Raw genomic sequence first — 19441 nt, 5'->3', positions numbered from 1 at the left:
ACACAAGAACAATAACACCACGATGCCAAACTGATACAGCATCAAGAAAGCCTTGTGAGGAAGTTAAATACTAAAGCAGCCGTTTGTTTCTCGTCAAAAAGCTCCAAACCACACTAGATATTTGCTACCTGTGTGGCTACCATACAGAAAATTAAGCTAGAGTAGATGTGGTGAACAAAGTGGATTATCATTTTGAATGGCAGTGAAGCTGGCACATTTGTTGGTGTGTGCAGTTGAAGCTTTGACACACCAACTTAACAGTGTTCATGGCTTCATGTGCTAGTCGGCCGCTGAAAAGCCCTTGTAAAGCAGAAGTTCTGCCTTCAATGAGAGGCTACTAAAGGCTGCTGGAGCTTTGCGAGGAAGACATTTTGTTGATGCGTCCTTTTTTTCCCTTTGAAGAAGAAGCTGCATTGATCTCCCTTAACATATTTTTTTTCTCTCACAGGTGAGGAAGGCTAATCCTGTAAAAAAAAAAGAAGAACATAGTCTGGACTCTGTGGCTGGAGGCGGTACAAGCAGAAATGTGTATACGAGTGAGATCATTGTGCTGCAGACAGACTTCCTATAATGAGAGTTCTGCAATACCCATCTGACTATATGTTTGTGTCTGTTTATTTGTCTGTATTTGTCTATTTCTTTCTATTTGTTTCAAAATCTGCTGGCGTAGGACTAGACATTGGAATAAGTTGTGATGAAGGCTAGTTAACATCCTGGAAGTTATCAGAGGTCACATGTTTAGCTTCAAGTAATGTCTTCAAACAGACCGGCACACTCACTTATGTACAACCTACCAACGTTATTTCTGAACACCAACTTCATCCTGCTTCTCAAAATTGCTAGTCGGACGTTAAAGAAAGGCAACAAGGAAAACGACATGTTGGTCAAAAGTCCATAATCCTTCCTGAGTTATCACAACAGAAGCCCCAATAAGGAAAGGCATCACTCCCACCAGAGGCGATATTGAGCTCAATGATTGCTGATATGTTCATGGATTGGTCGCCAATCTATCGATTTCTTTCTGCCTCTTGCTTTTTCCAACCCTAAGCTTGGCAGCCGGCTGTCAAGCAATGGGTCTGGTCAAGGTTTCAACTTTTTAAAAGCATGCTGCACTGGCAACTGTTGCTAAATGATTGATCAAACTGTTGGGTCTTTCTAAAAAGCATGTGGTCTACACTTTATATGAACAGTGCTGCGATAACTCACTGGTACTTCTGCGATTCCGCTAGGCCACACAAATAACAATGAATTCATTGAGACCTACTTTTACCACATACTTTTTTCAATTTCTCTCCCTTTCCAAGTCTTTCTATCTCTCCACCTGTCCATATCTGCCAATGGTTGGTGAGAGAGGAAGTGACAAAATACCTCAGCAACAGCACAGATAAGGGGGTTGGTCGAGTGAGGGGGTCGTTGAGCTGGGAAGAGGTGGAGAGCAGTGGATGGTAGATAGTGGCCGGCTTCACAGGCACCACTGAAAAGGCTCTGATTGTCCCATGATAATTGTTAAAAGGTCAGTCCTACTCCTTGTGCAGACTGTAGAGTAGAATACACACACATATACCTGCCCCCCCCCCCACTCTTGCCAGGTTTGCTCTTTAGAGTGACATGACTGCCTTTAGAGAGCTCTGCGGATTAGCTTCTCAAATACCACAGCATTGTGACACAAGAAGAGGAAAGATGAAAGGGAGAAACTAAAGATAAGTGTGGAGGTATTTCACTGTGTTTCCTATCTTATACTCAGAAATCCACTGATGCCCAGTAGGGCTAAAGGTTGTTTCCTGTAGCCGGGGTACAGTCATTAATAAGGTTTTGGGCTCAGACTGTTAAAATAATCATAAGAGCTCTGGCCAAATCTGTAATAAAGGTTGAAACCATCTACAGGCTTGACGGGGAATGTGATTAGTATCAAGGAAAAGTGGTTTCCTGTGAGCAAGATTTAATAGAACCATAATTCTGCACCATGGCTGTGATTGCATTTGTCTGATTTCATGCCAAAGCCAAATACCACACACCACATCCCATTGTTCAGTCAGTTCCCCCCTCACACACAGGCTGCAGCCTCTTAACGCGTGGCAGCTCTCCATGGACACAACATGCTGAAGCAGGGTCAAATAGCCAGAGAACAGCTTCTTTGTCTGCCACTTCATAGTCACTCTTGTTTCTCTGACATTCATAAATGGATACTAATGCCATATCTGGCTCCGAGGAAAAACTGCTCACAAGGAAAGGACGGGTAATAACTTGTAGATTTAAGAGCTAATCCCGATTGACTAGCCAGACTGATGCTGTTCTTAAACCAAGAAGTACTGTCAAGTACGGAGCTCTGATAGTGCTGACTGTAAAGCTTCTTTTATATGAACACAAGATGCAACATAGAAAGAGAAGGAGCTACAAATAATGTAGGCATTTTTGTCTTTCATTCGAGAAATTCAGTCATAATTCTGGACAAGCTTTTATGTTCTGTTTGTTATGTGCTGTAACAGAGAATGCACTTACCCTCTCACTGAGGAAATCAGTGACACAGGTAGATGATGCACATTTCAGCAATGCTCCGTCAAGAGACTCTGACCTGTAATGTCTCACTAGCTGCAACTTGGCTTGTAAAAAACAGATTCATATTCATACAAGCCAAGTTACATACCGCTTGAAATTTCTACCTCTTTGGACATTGGGTAGTTTCTAATGTTAACCTTGATTAAATTTACAACCAAGGCTACATAAATGTCTTCATACAGATCATTCACATGATTAGTTCTTAACTAAAAAGCAACAAATCAATGCAGATTTCAATCCATTAGTCAAGCTGTATGTGTGCAAAAAGACAGAGGAGAAAGATGCTTTTTGGAATTGCTGAACAACAATCATTCAATACTATCGACAGGCTTCAAGGAACTCGTTGCATTTGGCAAACAACGTGCTCGTACACACCTAAAGGCACAGACATGGACATCCATTTCTTTGTACACTGACTGGCAGCAGACTGTTGTCTGTCATCCAGCAAACTGCTACCCCCAGTTCCCAGATACTCCGGTCACAATTTGGCTCCATTGGACGGCGCGCGCCCTGCCACCCTTTATCTGTTTTTGAAATTGACTGGGTGCTGTGTGCGTTTCCTTGTTTGACTTCCTGTCCGGGTTGTCAGATTCTTTCAAGCTTGACGCGAGCCTGCAGCGTACTCTGTCGAAAATAGACTCGCAGCATATTTAAAACAGAGCAGAGCTCAGTGCTGCTGGTGTCACGCTCCGGAGACGGACCACGGCGCTCGCTGTGGAAACACAATCATTGACTAGAGCGGCAGCGAACGGTGGAGTAGTGCGTGGCGCGGCGCACAGAGAATGTGGGAATTGGGGGTTACGGCTCCTTCAGCATTGGACACATGACAGAATGACTTTCGACTTCTTAAGCTGGTTATTTCAGATCCTGCAGACTGAAAGCCAAATCATTCCCTGGCTATCTTTCTAACTAGTGAAACAGTTACATCAAATGAACATTGGCTCTTGGATCGTAAAGTTCAGAGTTCAACAAGCTGTAAAATGTCTGATTAGTGTCAGTGTTTTGGCGGCAGATTGTTGACACCAGTGAGGGCTAAATGAACTTCACTTCCACTCCTGTGGGATGAGCACTATAAGAGGACCTTGTGAGGTGAATGAATCACTCAGGCCTCCGCGTTTTGAAACACATTTGCATTGCATGTTGAGATTTGCTGAGTTAGCTGAAACACTGCTACAACAAATGTCTGTATGTAAATGATTGGGTTTGCTAAGTGAGGCTATATTTGGACTCATGCGTCCATTTCTTTTTTATTGTATTACTTTGCAAGCCATGATCTCCATTTCATTACCATTATTTAGTACCTCCTTGTTAAATTGAATTAAAGGACCTCTGATATCATTTCTCAAAATGATAATGGGCTCTGTGAGCGATGCTAGCATGCTGATTTGTTATATTGTTGATCATGTTCAACATATCAGCGTAGTGTAACAGGCTGACTTTAGCTAATAGAGACAAATACAAAGTGGAGCTATGGTCGATTGAGATTTCTTAGTTTTTAAAGGTATTTGAACCCTAATTTAAAGATAAGATAAGATGGTAAATGGACTTGAGCTTGTGTAGTGCTTTTCTAGTCTTCTGATTACTCAAAGCACTTTTTACACCGCAGGTCACACCTACACGTTCACACACTGATGGTAGAGGCTGCTGTGTAAAGGGTCCATCAGAAGTAACTAATCTCATTCACACACATTCATAAGCTGCAGATGAAGCAGTGGGAGCAATTCGGGGTTAAGTGTCTTGCCCAAGGACACATCGAATGTGGCTGTAGGAGCTGGGGATCAAACCCTCGACCTTCCGGTTGAGAGTCGACCGACTCTACCACTGAACCACAGCCGCTGAGATAAGATAAACTATAACAACATAATGTACTGTGGCTAAAAACCAAACGTCACACCCGTCCATGTAAACGCGGCTCTGACACAAACACAGCTGGCAGACTCGAGCTTCTCACTCATTGTCGGCAGTCATGACTCAGAGACACATTTACACAGGATGTATTTGATTTCTGCTTTATTTACGTGTAACATCTTGCACATTCTTCCTTTAAGTTAAATCTGTCCTGTGCACGTGGATTCATGAAAGCCTTTGCTCATCCAGTATGCCAAAAGTTATCAAGGAAACTGCTTTTTTCATTTTGATATATGTCAAATATGTTTATTCAGAGTTGGAGAAATGTACTCGTGCCATCTGTCCTTTAGGAGTGGAACAGTATCATTAATGACAGCCAGGCAGTTTAAACGGTCTACAGAGAGGATTTGCTACTGTGGATATCAGTATAAAAGCACAGGCTGTTCCCCCTCACTGGGATAGCTGTCAGACACGGCAAGTACAGAGCTTACTCTTTCTTTTTCAGCTTGATCAAATGCTGGAATATATAACTTGAACTCTCTGCAAACTCCCAAAAAATCCCATCAATGCAACACCGGCGCAATTTTAATGTAGCGTTATTTGGTTCAAGTTCAAAGTGTGTGAGGTGTATATTATTATATAATACCTCTGCACTGTGAAAATTTCACTAATTAAAAGAAAACTTATCAAAAACTCTCACAGTTTTCCAAAACTGTGAACCATAAAACAACACAGAAAAACTCACAGAAAAGAGCAGAGGAAGGTACACACACATGCACACACACACTCATACTTACATTTTCAAAAACACACATTCCCCTGAACTCGCTACCGGCTGAACTCTGTGTTTCATAAAAATCAAACAGGCTTTGAGTTGAAAACCTGCCATTATATGTGGATTCTTCTTGTAATGTGCAGTGACCCTGCTGTCTGCTACCGCTCATCTGAGTCCTGCGAGTTCGCCACCTCAAATTTACTTTGTCCGATCATTTGTTTTCCAATTACGTCCCTGTCCCTGCTAGCAGAACATTGTCAGCTATGGTTATATGAACCCCGCTCTCGGGCTGTGTAACCAGGGGCAATGTTTGATGTTCAGAACATTTTCATAGCCATTAAAAGATGAAGGCAGGGCGGATTATTATACCCCAGAGTTGATTGGTTTTTATTTGAAGGGTTGGTTTCACTTCCTGCCTGTGTTGGTATAGTGTATAGCCACACACAAATACGCTTTCTTATCTTCTCTTTGTGAAAGACTTAAACTGACATACAGAGTAGAAACATGATTAAATAAAACCAGAGGAGCTGCAGAGGCAGTGGTGGAAGCAGAGTTTAACTTATGTAAGTTCTGTTCATTTTCCACGTTCAGCACTTCCCTCACATTTGTGTTTCATATTCGACCAGTTTTGAAGTGAATCAAAAACTTCACAGTGTTTGTTCACAGAAACACATTCATGGTAAACGCCATACGCGCGCACACCTTCAACACCGCACTGCAATTCAGACGAGAGATGCTGAACTGAAACCTCAAGGAAAAGCTTACGCCCACGGACGAGCGGTACAATGGTAGTGGAATTGAATGGGACTTTGAGAGGCTGAGCTGAGGACAAAATAGCCAAGACAAGAAAGCGACAGAATCAATGTTTGGCTATAACTGTCGCATTAGCCGTGATAAACGAGGACACCGGCGGAAACTCTGGAAGTTGACGCAGGGCATTCCAGTGATCAAGCGCTGAATAGTCGGACACAATGGATTCAGGAGAGGAGACGCTACGCTATGGATCCAAGAAGAGACGCATCAATTCACATACTGACCTTTAAAAGTGCTATTAATGGATGATATCTTCAGTTCATAGCTGAACGCAGAGTTCTTTAGAAGGCTATCATGCGCGGTGAAATTACATTGTGGTGCTATCCCTCCATTGACAGCCTGCTGTATTAATCTGGGGGTTCTCTTTAGATTACACAGTAAGTAGGTTTAAAATGAAAAGGGCAAAGTAAACAAACACAATCTGATATTGATCACACAATCTGTTATCATGAAGTATACTGAGCTGCAGAAGGGCTTCAGGACGGTACACATACAGCACGCCATGTCATGATGTAATGTACAAGTGACAGCTGCAGAAAGCACAACATGCAAAGACGCCCCCACTCATATTCCAACAAACAAACTATAGGAGATCCCATTTTTCTAGCACTCAGATATTGCCTGTGTGTCTGTCAGGCATCTTATTTCTGACAGGTTAAAGACACGCTCTGGCAGGTGACTGCGTCTTGGGAAAAACAACACTACTGAGACTTTCAATTTTTTTTTATTGCTCCTATTTTTTTCAAGTTCCCAAGAGGTTCATAGCAATCCAAAAACATTTAATAGACTTTGAGATGAAGATGAAGTAAAAAATATTTACGCTGTCAAAGTTAAAGGTCACATATTCTCCTCCTCTTCAACCAGTGTAAATAAGTCTCAGAGGTAACCAAAACATGTCTGTGAAGTTTCTTGATCTAAGTCTACTCTGATCCTGTATTTGATCATGCCTTTAAACCCCTCTAGCTTTAAATATGTAAATGAGCTGTGTCTGACCACGCCCCTCTCTGGAAGGGTTTGGGTGTTTCGGGATTACTCGCTCCATGCCCTATCGTTTGATTGATTGATTGACTGATTACATTTATTTCAGACATATCAAATAAAATCAAACATATCAAAAATACAAAACAAAATGAAAAGCACAAAAATACAATAAACAAAAAAACAATGTTCAAATTATTTTACAAAAAAAGAAAAAGAAAATTACATATATTCAATTGATATGCCTGAAAAGGAGTAGGAAGAAGTATAAAACTTATTTAATTTACGTTGAGAAGTCAGACTCAGAGGGCAGAACAAACACCTAGCTGTGGGAGTGTCACCCACCTGAGGGTGGGGTTACTGCCCTTTGTGATGTCACAAAGGGGAAATCATTCATGTATTTTTTGGGCCTTTATGAGGAAGGACAGCTGAAGGACACAGAAAATGTTGTGAGGGGAGAGTTAAGGATGACATGCAGCAAACGGCCGAGGCTGGATTTGAACCCACAGCCGCTGCGATGAGGACTATAGCCTCTGTACATGGTGATGTCGGCATAACAGCTAGGCTATACAGTGCCCCATGACTGGCATTTCTTTAAATGATGACTCCACTTCTATTCATACCCTTTCAACAAACCTTTCACGAACAGTAAACTGATCATGTTTCAGCATTGCTTTATTCTTCAGGAGCTTTATTCTTAAAAAAAAAAGAAAAAAAAAAAAAGATAACTTTTAGAAGACAATTCTGAAGAGAAAGAAAGAAGACCTTTACAAAATGTTCGCCTCAAGTGCAATTCTGCAGCCCCCTTTCTCTCACTCCTCCTGCTCATGATTATCTCTACTTCTTAACTTTACTGCTGTCTCTATTGAGAAGAAATAACTTCCTCTCCTTTGAAATGGAAAACTACTGCTGAAGGCTTTTCAAGTGCACTTATGATTCATTTGAACCTGAACAAGAAATTCTGCTGCTGTAGGCGGGCGTCTGTGACATAAACTGTATTTTATCCTGACAATACATATTCATATATTTTCCTCGTTGATACCTCAGAGGGACACATTTTAACTTTTAATAATAGGGCAGTGGTGACACTGATTTCTGCAGCTTTTGTGCTAATAGACAATGATGGCTCTTTATAAGTTTAATGCAATTTAAAAATGTGTAACTTAGTAAGGTGCAGGGCGATACAAAAACAGCCCAGCGAAGAAGATATGCCTGCACTCTTGCTCTAATGCAACAAAAAGTTTTATTTACTCATAATCACATGAAGAAGATCGGGTGTGTGTGTGTGAGCAGAGGCGCTGCATGTCAAAAGGCAACTGCTGGGGGCACCCCACGGGATAGGGCGCCCCACGGGATGACCAACATTAAACCAAAGCAGTGGCCCAAAATGTGCAAATTTTGCAATGACAGTAGGATACCTCCTTAAGGGGGCGCCATCTGACAGCACTCACTCTCGTTGCTCCTGCTAAGCGTCGCATGCATTATTGCTGTGAAAACCAAAGTTTGTCAATGAAAGTCAACAAATAAAAATGAAGAGGAATTATCCGTCTATAGGAGAGGAAAAAGGAAACATGAAAAAAGAGGAAGAGGAGTAAGTGTCGGGACACTGGTGGACATGTTGGGGATGAAGGCCCCAAATAGATTTTTTCCTCGGGCCCCAACAGACTCTACAATCACCACTATGTCTGGGCATATCATCTTCTCTGATTTATAAATGTTAAAACATATAAAAAAGGATTTATTCATGGCTGACGAGCAGCATGCAAAGTTAATGTCTCTCCAGCTCTCATGGATATGTGTTGTGTTTGATGTTTACATGTAGGTGTGTTTTCATGCTCCTTACCTTGTACAATGAGGTAAACCTGTGAGGTCTTGGGCTGCTGCTTCGTCTGTATGGAGCAGGTGTACGAGCCCTCATCATACACATCCACCTACACATCATCGAAAAAAGAAAATATCATATAATTATACAGAACATTGGAGTCGAGTCGTTTTAGGATACTGAATATACCGTACACTCAACATGGAGCTGTTTATCGTTACCTTCTATCATTTGTCTCGCTCTATTAAAAACCATAACCACAAAAAGCTTCATCTAAATAAATACAATGAATTCAAAATAAGGGATAAATTGACCAGGCAGTGGTTTCCAAGTTAAACTACCTGTATGGAATATAAAACTTTATAAAATACAAAAGTTAAAGTTGATAGTAGATCTCTCAGGCGTTATTACCTTTTGTATGCGCAGGCTGTACTCCAGCTGTCCTTTGGTGACAAGATCTACTCGGGGGTCCAGGGACCACTTGTCTTGGCCGGCAAAGATGATGTTGGATCGATTGAGCCAGGCCACCTTGGACACTTTGTCATCCACATAACACCTGAGGGGCACAAGAAGAGCAAGTGAGACGATGGAAACAGAAATGGAGGAGTTTGTTTTCACCGTAGTGAAGCGTGGAAATAAAATGCATGCAACATCTTTCATTTCAACATATCAGGAGGAGGAATTGTAGACTTTTGTTCATTGAAAACTAATATCAGTAATTATGCAATCCCACAGGGAAGGTGGGCTGAATTAAATTCAGACGTTTAAAGTAAGTGGTTTAAAAACACAATCATTTCTTGAGACAGTTGGCCCAGCTGGGAATATTGCATCACTTTTCATTGATGTTGTGTTCAATGCTGACTCGCAGAGATGAACCAGCGATCATTAATCCAATCAGACATTTCAACTCTCTTGACATCATGAGGTCTTGAAGCCAAAGTTTCTTTTCATCCCACACATTTGGTATCGACTCTCTTTACGTCTCCTCTATCCTTTTCAGTCTCCTGCTTTAACTCGGCCTGCCCTCCTTTTTTTTTTAATGAATGCATCTCCTTCAAGAACAGTGAGCCTGTTCCTTTGGATGAGAGAGGACATCGGTATCCTCTTGTTTACTTGTTGTTGCTCGCTGCCAGAAAATTACGCGAGTCGGCCGGGGCTGAGACATCTCGCGCAGGAAGGATTGAAGCGTGTGCCTAATGAATAAATGTAAATGTGGGGAAAAACGTCCGAATCAATGAGAATGGATATCAGCTGTAACGCAAGCCGACAGTGGATGCACCTTACATGTAAATTTCCAGCGTCTCCCCGAGCCATGGTTACCCGCGCTGCTTTTGGAGTGTGTTTGGATACAAGAGAGGAGATTAGCGAGGCAGTGGAGTGAGGCTGTGTTTGGCAGGTGACCTCGGGTGATGCACAAAAGTGGTGGTGCAGTCACCTCAGCCTGTTACACAGTGGGAGCTGGATGTCAGGTTTGTTGAAGGCTTGTACTCACAGCTTGAAGCCCGGTTGATGTTCCTTCCCTTTGTGCAGAAGCAAGATAACTCACTGTATTCATTGACTCGCCTGACATCTACCTTCTAGTTTTCCCTCTTTGAAGTGAGCAGGGTTATCCCATTCCTTTCACAGTTTAGCAGGTCTCTAATTTATACACTCCAGTAAAAAGCATCCTCTACTTATTGAATATATTTTACCATAATCACCAAGAACTACATGCAAAAAACTCCTCCGCAAAACTACCAAAGAATGGATTCAGTGAACTCAATGGAAACATCTTGAGCACTACATGGTGCCTCACAGATCAAATCCACAACCTATAGATCACTTTATGACTCACATTATGTATGAGCTTTAAGCTTTGCATGAATTATGGGCCTATCCAGTCAGTATTTCATGCAAGTTACAAGTACAAACCATCAGGACTAACACTATAATCTAGTCATGACGTTTGAACTTCAAACGATTCAGGACGCAACATTTAGAGTCAAAGGGAATTGTGTATGAATGTGCATAAAGCATCATCACATTGGACTGAGTTTTGATATACTGCACTGTGGCTCCTGGGGTGCCAACACAAACGGGAAGTTCCTCAAAGCTACACTTCAGCTATAGCAATTCATGTATGTTGTATGCCAAAGTAGTGCTCAAACCAAGTGGCTTGCTTGCAGAAAAGATAAAGCACTGTGAGCTTTTTACAAATAGCGTTCATTTGCTGGGAAGTGTTTTTAGCTTAGTTTTTCTTCAAATTAGCTTAAATTCGTCGAGCAAACGACCCCATCTTCAAAACTGTATAGCGTAGTTTCTGTGCCTGCACTGCGCCCGCTCTCTTCTTAAAGCGGCTGAGCGACGTGGATCACGTGTGGCCTACTTACTATTGACAAGTACCTCAACTCCACCTCAAAAATGCAGAATTCTCCCTTTAAGTTAAAAAAGAGAGACAACAGGAGTGCTTCTGGTATCCTTAAAAATAAGTGGAGGACATTTTAAGACCTAAGAACATTGGTAAAACCGATCAAGGTCCAGGCACTCTGGATGGTTAAAAAATATATAAAAGGCTTTGAATTCATCGGGCTTGAAACATTTAAAAACACCAGAAATACTATAGATAAGCTTCCATGCCCGGACTCTCTCCTTAAAAGGGGCTGAGCTGAGGGGCGTCTCATGATGCTAACATACATACTATTGAAAATGCAACTCCACTTCAAAATGCCGAACTAACCCTTTAAGTTGTTTGAAATACATAATCCTGTTAAAGACCAAGTTTTCCACTAATGATGTTTTAAAAGTCCTGCTTGATGTATTCATGTGTGTTTGTATCTAATCATGTTTATTGTATCTGTGTGAGTCTTTGTCTCTATGTGTTATGTTCAAACCTGGCAGACAGCACGTTTCCCCTCAACTCAACAACAAAGTTAAGTTGGAGATCTGTTTAAAGGGGACTCTTAATTTCTCAGTCTGTCGGGGTTCTCACGCTGCGATTGACCATTAAACAACTGGTGATAATGTTGCATATTAGTGAAAGATATAGACACACAGTGACAAGTTGAACAGCTTTTTAAGCGCTTGCAGGGAGGCAATAAATCGCCCCGTCTCACTGAACGGCTTCATGTTGTTAGTTTTCTGAGTTCGCTTCCTCCTCTCTGTTATTGCCTGTCGTCATCTACCGGGAAGCAAACAGAAAGGAAATGCAAAAAACAGAAGCAGGAATGTGAAATGCAGCAGCAGATGTGAACTGATTATTTTGTGTTGGTCGTCGCTTTTAAAAACTTCATTACAATTAAAAAGTGGGCTGCAGCTGAACCTGGATTGTGATCTCGTAACTTTCGAGATTTCACAGTGTGGGATGCATAGCGTGTTGTTTTTCAGTAGAAAAATGAATATATGTTGGGGTTCTTACCACACAGTCATTGATACTTTAACTGCCATTTAGAGAGTAAAGAGAAGCTATTGTCCAATACAAGAAAACATGGTAAGCTGTTGCTTTTTGCTTTATTGAGGGCAAATGAAGATCAAAGGGTTACTTTTGCAATTCTGAGGCAGCCAGTTGTAAGCTGAATGCTCGAAAACACAGTTCAGAGAGTGTCAAGTTGTTAGTCAGCCAATTGTGAAAATACATTCATCACACAATTAAGATGTAAATAAAAGGTCTCGACCTCCTTGAGTGGATATGAGATGAAAATGTGTAGACGAGGGGGTAACTGAAAGGAGTAGAGTTAATACAATCCAGCATAGGGGATTAGAAAAGGAACCGTTCTTTAACTGGTTAGCGCTATTGACTCACAGTGAGGAGGTTACTGGTTAGAATCCCCCTCTGACAGGAGCCTCTCTGTGTGGAGTTTGCATGTTCTGCTTGTGCATGTGTGGGTTCTCTCTGGGTACTCCGGCTTCCTCCCACAGTCCAAAGACATGCTTGTTAGGTTAACTGGTGACTTGCTCGTAGGTGTGAATGTGAGTGTGTCTGGTTGTCTGTCTCTATATGTCAGCCCTGTGATTGGCTGGCGACCAGTCCAGGGTGTAACCCCGCCTTTCGCCCAATGACAGCTGGGATCGGCTCCAGCCCCCCTGCGACCCCAAACAGGAAAAAGCGGTAAAGATAATGGATGGATGGATGGATGGACAGTATCAGTACACTTGTTTGGCACCTTTCTCGTCTTCTGGTCACTGTTGGTGCGTAACACTGACAATGGAAGTGGCACCATGCCAACTGTTTGAGAGACAGCGATCTTTCGCTCAATGGCTGACCGACTCAACCTCCAGAGCCACTGCCAAATGCTTGTTTTATGAAGCAGTAAAAGGGAACAAGCCTTTAAATGGTTTTGTGTAAACTTGGGTGCTTGATCAATCAAGTGACTGACGACTGATTTGAAATTCCAGGCCAGTCCTAAACAACATAAGCAAAAGGGTGCTTCAACAGTTTGTCCGCTACAAGCGGTGCTAGAAGGGTATCATTATTCCAAGGAAGGAGTGTGATGAATTCAACTTTGGCTTTTTTTTCAAAATTGAAGGAGACATGTAAAGAGAAAAGTAAACCGAACATGATATAAAACAGCAAAACAAAAAACAGGAAAGATATCAATATCAGATATCAATGTTGTGCCTCGATGCTTCTTGATCTCCCGTTCATCTTGTCTGACTTCACCATCACCAGGTGCACAAGTATCTGTTATGCATTATAACCGATACTGATAATAAGGAGGCTCAAGAGTTTAGCATCACAATGGACAAAGTTTCAGTCAAACAGTCCAAGGGACTATATTTTAGTAGAAGAAATGAACCCCTAAACAAATCTCAAATTTGGTGTCAACTCTTAGATGCCTTGCACGATAATATCAAAAATGGATTTTTGATGCAGGATGATATCTTGAAGACAACTTGCTCTGAGCAGGTTATGTGTTCAGCAGTTGCAAGTTGCCATGGTGATCTATACCGGTAAGATGTAAACCACCACATGAAGTTACCTGTATAACCGATAATCCTGCTTGGTAGTATCACCCCCCACCCCCAGTCAACAGGTTTTTATCTTGGAGTGCAGCCGGTGATGTCTCACCATGGAGGCTTCTCTCTATGCATACCAACAATATTATGACAGAAGTATTAATGTATGCGTGCAAATGAATAACCAGAGGCACATAGAGTGAAACAAATGTTGTAGTGCGATGCACAGTTAAACCCTCTGTGTACGTTACATAAGCAGCTTTAACTTCACTCGTTCTGTTAGCCTGGCTCTATAACATCACCTCATGTAGCTCTTGGATAAATAACGTTGACTGGGACTACTTATCATACAAAATGGTCCTGATTGTATTACCTCATTGCAGTAAGTGGTCACCATATGCTGCTCCATATGGGTCGAGGAGATAGATTAATAAATGCACAACACATGGTGCTGTACACTCCACCGCAACACGACGTCAATCAGAGCCATGTTCTGTTGCTTCAAATGCTCCAAACCTGAACCTCTGCCTCGCCTCTCCACCCCGTTTTCTCACCAAGCATGCCTCTTATTCCGTTCAACCTTTATCCTCTCTGCAAGTTTCTTCTCCCCACTCATCTCTCCATCGACACTTAAGAGCAGAAGTGGACTGCATGGAATAGAAACCAAATGAACTGTTCAATGAGTTGAAGTCTCCCTGCTACCTTTGGCCCTCAGCTTTGGCTGCTCACAGCTGCAGTACGCCCCAACAACCCTTTGGTGCAGAAAATGGGGCATGCTCAGTATTGGCTATTTCCTGTTCTCACTAATGAACCACTGCCTAGGAAACAGAGAACTTCCTAACACTTATCAGACCGGTTGTCTGTCTGCCTGTAGCTCTTGCCGCCTTGAAGCAGAGAAGCTGTCAAGGTGTATCCACACAGGGCCAGGTTTCTCAGGCTGTGCTGGTGCAACATTTGACCAGAATGAGAAATAAGAGCTTGTTTGTCTAAACGGCAGGCCTGATCCAAGGCACGTTCAACAAGTCACTTGCAGGAAAATCGATTTGATTGCGATAGAGAGCCATGGTTGAACGATTTGTAATGAAAATGCATCCCATTAACTGGCTGAAGCCTCCGCAATGATGCAGCATCTCAGCCATGTTATTTAGCCAGCTTGACGTTATTTATTTCAATACGTGTCGAGATATCCCGTTTAATCACAACAGCATCTACATGTTTGCAATCAGAAGAAGCTGAATTCTCTCCCAGCCTGTAATCCTCTGCAGGATATTTAGCCTCCACTAATTTAATAAAAGCTTTTAAACGCTAGCAAATGTTTAATGGTACTGGTAAATGCCTCTTTTTTTATGGGTTAGTGCGTTGTTTTTCAGTTGCCTCAGTAATAGAGGGATGGGTTTATGTGGGGTCTGCTTGAGATGGACACAGGGGCTGCTGTCTTGTGCTGTTTTACCCTCGGCTTCGTTGATGGATGCTGTGCTCTGCTATATTATACTCTTTTTCTGCCCCACTGTGCTGTGCCAATATGGACTGGACATTAGGCTATAGCTGACAGGGGACTGTGTGGGCTGACAGATGCCTGGGCCAGAGCTGCTGAGCTGGGCTTGTGTTGACAGGAGGGCTGGGCTGGATGGATCCCAGCTCCAGGGCTAGCCGTGGGGGAGGACCAGAGAGCAGGCTGAAGCCAGGGAGTGAAACTGTAATGAGAGGAACGATGTGCCACGACTGACAGAACAGCCTCACCACCCACTATTCCCATCAATACCGAGTTCTCCTCATCTCACCTCATCGTTTCAATCCAATTTTTTTGCCTCTCCGACACCCTCACCCCTTAACAAAACACTTTTTTCTTACATTTTCTCCTAAGGCTGCCCTGCACCCTTCCTCCGTATCATCACCATCATCTCTCCTTTCTCCCCTTTCTTCTCATAATGACTAAGCTACTTGTCTCCCTATGGAGTATTTATGTGCATCCATGTGTTTCCAAGATTTCTGTGTGTATCAAGGCATCCCCCCTACCTGCCTCACACCAAGAATCTGAAATCTTTACTCAGAAAAAGTAAAAAGACGTGTTTCAGAAATCGATAAAGATTGAAGGCAAGGCTGGCACACTGGCTTTTCTGATCGAAGTCTGCCAGGACTTGCAAGTAGGTTCTGTGTCTTTGTAGTCAATATGCATGTGGCAGGAGGCCCAACAGACAGAAGGAGGGAGACAGAAAGCTAAAATGACATAGAGAAAAAAAGCTGTGCCGAGGGAAGAGGCGACACGCTAAGAAAAAAAAGAGAGAGGAAATGTAAGCTACTGGATGGAAGCAGAGCTAAAGCTGCATTCTGAATCAAAGTCAGGTCATCCCATCGTAGCCCTCAAAGCAGTTTTGTGCCCCAGATAGTCTCTGCTTTGCTGGTTAAATGCATTTCCGGTAAAGTCTAAGTTTATCCCATAGGACCAAGTTGAGAATAAAGCTTTTGTTGAAGTACCTGATGCAATGCTGGCTATAGAATTCACCATCTGCTATTTTATCTTTGACTCAAAAAAAGCAAACTAAAGGCTAAACTTCAGACCCAATTGAGTCCAAATTGCACTACAGTAAGACGTTTATATGCAAGTAGAGCTGTATTTCTAAGGCAGGAACTTTCTCTAAAATATAGGGAATTTAAGATGAAATCATTGGTACCTGTTGAGACCAGAGTCTAAATCAAGTATGTGGGACTTTATTCTCAAAAGGTCTCTTTCAGACATTTCGGGCCAGATTTAAAAAAGCATTTTGCATCTTTTGCGCCCCCTTAACCTTTGAACACGAGTACAAAAAAACACCCTCTACTTCACAAAATGCCATGAGGACTTTATTCATCGTACATGGGGCACGCGACATAACCGCAAGGCTATCCAGGGCCCCGAGTGCTGAATATTTCTGATAAGTCCAGAACTAAAAGCAGTACTCGAACGCATCTAAAGAACTTTGTGAAAAAGCAAACACTATTATTTGAGGGCTAAAGAATACTTTGCCCAACATGAAAGTCCAGGTTCTTTTAATGGACACTTGGCTTAAGGCAGTAGAAGGCTTTTACATGATCAGGAGCCGCAGAAACATGTGAACACAACCACTGAACTCTCAAAGGTGAATGCACTCTACCTGTGAATGCACGTGCACTCTCATGTGCCACCAGCCGCGCTGTGTTAATTGATAATCAGCAGGCATAAATGTCATTATGCCGGAGTAAATTGGTGTCGACACTGGTGGCAAACAGGTCCCATTAATTATTCTATTTTCACAGGTGTAAAGTGTTTAAAGCTTGTTTGTAAAATTTTCTTTGCAGATTTAATGAAGCATTTAAAGAGAGGAATGATGAGGTGGATGTGTCAGGGGCAATAAACTACCTCCTTTCATTAATAGAGGTTTCAAACAGAGCTGTTATCAACAGGAAGAGGCCTTTTCCATAGGCTCTGCAGAAACTAGAGAAAAGAGCAGTTTGAATTAGTGATGATCTCCGTCTCTTCAAGTCTTTTCAAGTGGCCCAGTGTCTCTCTGTACCTTAGATCTACATATAAAGGGAAAGAACAGAGACAAAGACGGGGCTCTTTTAACCTTTAAACTTCAAGACTTCAACTCCAAGACCTAGCATCAGTCATGACAATCACTTCAGTTAGTGCGCCCGTCACTCTCCCTCTAAAGCCAAGGCCTGGAGCCAATCCCTGCAGGGAAACCCTGAGTGACGCAAAAGCTTCAGAGCAGACTTGGAGTAACCTCTGATGCTCAGTTGATTCATCCTCTCTGCTTTAAAGCCTCCAGACGGCCACAAATCCTCATAAAATTCTCCCCTCATGAAGCCTCTCCATCTTGGTTGGCATGCATCAGTGCTTAGAGCAAGCCATTAATCGTGGCAGCGATGACTGTTTTGAGACCTGGCCAGCAGACCTGGTGGGGGAAGGTGATTAATCAAAAAATGGTTACAAACAACTCTGCTCGGTTCAAATTTGCTTGGCACTGGTGTGATTTCACCTCCAAGGCTTTGTAAGTGCCAGGGAAGTTAAATGTTTTTTTTTTTTCATTGTTTCTGAGGCCAAATAAATGTTGTGCTTGTGTCTGATGGCGAGATCGAAAATTTAATGGATGAGGGCAGAAAAAACCTCTCAATAGAAACCAACATAATAACTGCTGTTAAGAGTTCATACTGTACATAGAAGAAGTGCAGGACATTTCTAAAATCCGTTTGGCTTCAATTTGAACCATTCACCCTAATTTCAATGTCAATAAGACAACTCTTCCATAGTTTCCTCGGCCCCCTCCTCTGTATTATATCTTAGCAGGGTTGGAGTGTACAGGAGAAGCTAGTGGATGTAACAGATGGCGCCTCACTGAGATGGACGCAGGAGGATATATGGCGAGGGCATGATGCTGCGGTTAAATCTCAGGAGACCTATGTTCTTCCCTCCTCTGTCATTTCATCACTTTTATCACTCTTTTTTGCCTTCCTTCACTTTCTGCTGTTTTTATTTTCACATTTTCCTTTCTTTTCATTCCAATACAGCAGTGGCCTGACAGTCCTGCAGAGTCATCGTTCAGTGCTCAAATGTGCACACAAATAAAGTACACTGAAATAAATTACTCGGTCTGGTAGATACATTGTTATAAGCAGCATCACACAGTGTGCGACATTTTAATGGCATATCAACTCCAAACACGTCATGATGCAGCTTTGAAACAGAGAGTTATCTTCAATAAAAGTTGAATATATTGCATGTGCAGATGAGAGCATGTAGTGAACTGACCGTTGTCCCTACAGCCACAGGAGGTGCTGGTCAGCTCGGCCTCTTTATTGAGAAACTGGTCCAAGGGCCGCACTGCAGCTAGGTTATACAACGCTGCAGACAGGGCCATTTGTACGACACAATTTAGCTCATTTGTAAGTCCTGGAAGTGATTGAGTGAGCCGTCAATCAGTTTGTTTTGAAGAAAAGACTGTGTGAAATGTGTTAGAAGGAGTTTATGATGATTGAATGATGTTTTGTCTGTTTTGTAACACACCTGAGAAAGTTAACACACAGTCTTTCGGTCAAAACAAATTAATTGACGTCTCACTCAATCACTTCCGGGTTAATTCCAGCATCTCCTTATGCTTAGAAGTTTATTTTCAGGCCACAACAGAACTTTATTTTGCTGTCCCGCTTTATTGGAAGAAAATAAACAGCTTGTTTGGACACTACTGCACTAATGAATTAATATAAAAGGAAATATTAACCTCCTGTTTGTTTCAAATCAGGGTTTATTTTGCAGAAATAAGATATCACAGCATCAGTTTGTTTCTACAAGAGTGTGCCGCACTGAACTGTTCCTTTGTGAAGATTATAATATTACTGTTTATAAACTCCCCAGAAGTCTTATTTTTCTAGCTTGGATTACATTTCCTGTGGATATTCCTGCACATGTTGAGGCCTGTGAATGTGCCGACAAGAGACGGAAAGTGTTGAGTAGAGATATTACTGCGAGCTTTATACAGCCACAGATGACATCATTAATCCACAATCACTGGGTACAGAACGTCGACCTCTCCCGGCCATCGCCGTCTTCCAGCTGCATTCCCTTTTCAACACACAACCTGCTCTTATCACAGGATGACACGTACTGTAAGGCCTTGTCTCCGAGGGTGACACCGTGGAACTACTGCCTCATTTCTCCGCCCTCAACATCCGCCTCTTGTGTGATCCATCACTGTGTTCTG

The 19441-nt window shown here is 42.3% G+C and overlaps 1 protein-coding gene and 1 long non-coding RNA gene across 3 annotated transcripts in view; both read right to left on the bottom strand.

Moving 5' to 3' along the window:
* Window positions 1–19441, bottom strand: part of LOC132979843 (uncharacterized) — a 700158-nt gene that overhangs the window by 202375 nt on the left and 478342 nt on the right. The window lies entirely within an intron of this gene.
* lsamp (limbic system associated membrane protein) overlaps window positions 1–19441 on the bottom strand; it is a 347849-nt gene that overhangs the window by 53168 nt on the left and 275240 nt on the right. For both annotated transcript variants that reach the window (XM_061045657.1, XM_061045656.1), the window contains 2 exons: window positions 9204–9348; window positions 8814–8901 (listed from right to left, as the gene is read on the bottom strand). In XM_061045657.1, the coding sequence (XP_060901640.1) occupies window positions 8814–8901; window positions 9204–9348 (233 nt within the window). The remainder of the gene's footprint in view (window positions 1–8813; window positions 8902–9203; window positions 9349–19441) is intronic.

The sequence above is a fragment of the Labrus mixtus genome, chromosome 9 (assembly GCF_963584025.1).
Source record: "Labrus mixtus chromosome 9, fLabMix1.1, whole genome shotgun sequence".
Lineage (NCBI taxonomy): Eukaryota > Metazoa > Chordata > Actinopteri > Labriformes > Labridae > Labrus > Labrus mixtus.
This window is presented reverse-complemented; position numbering and strand designations above follow the sequence as displayed.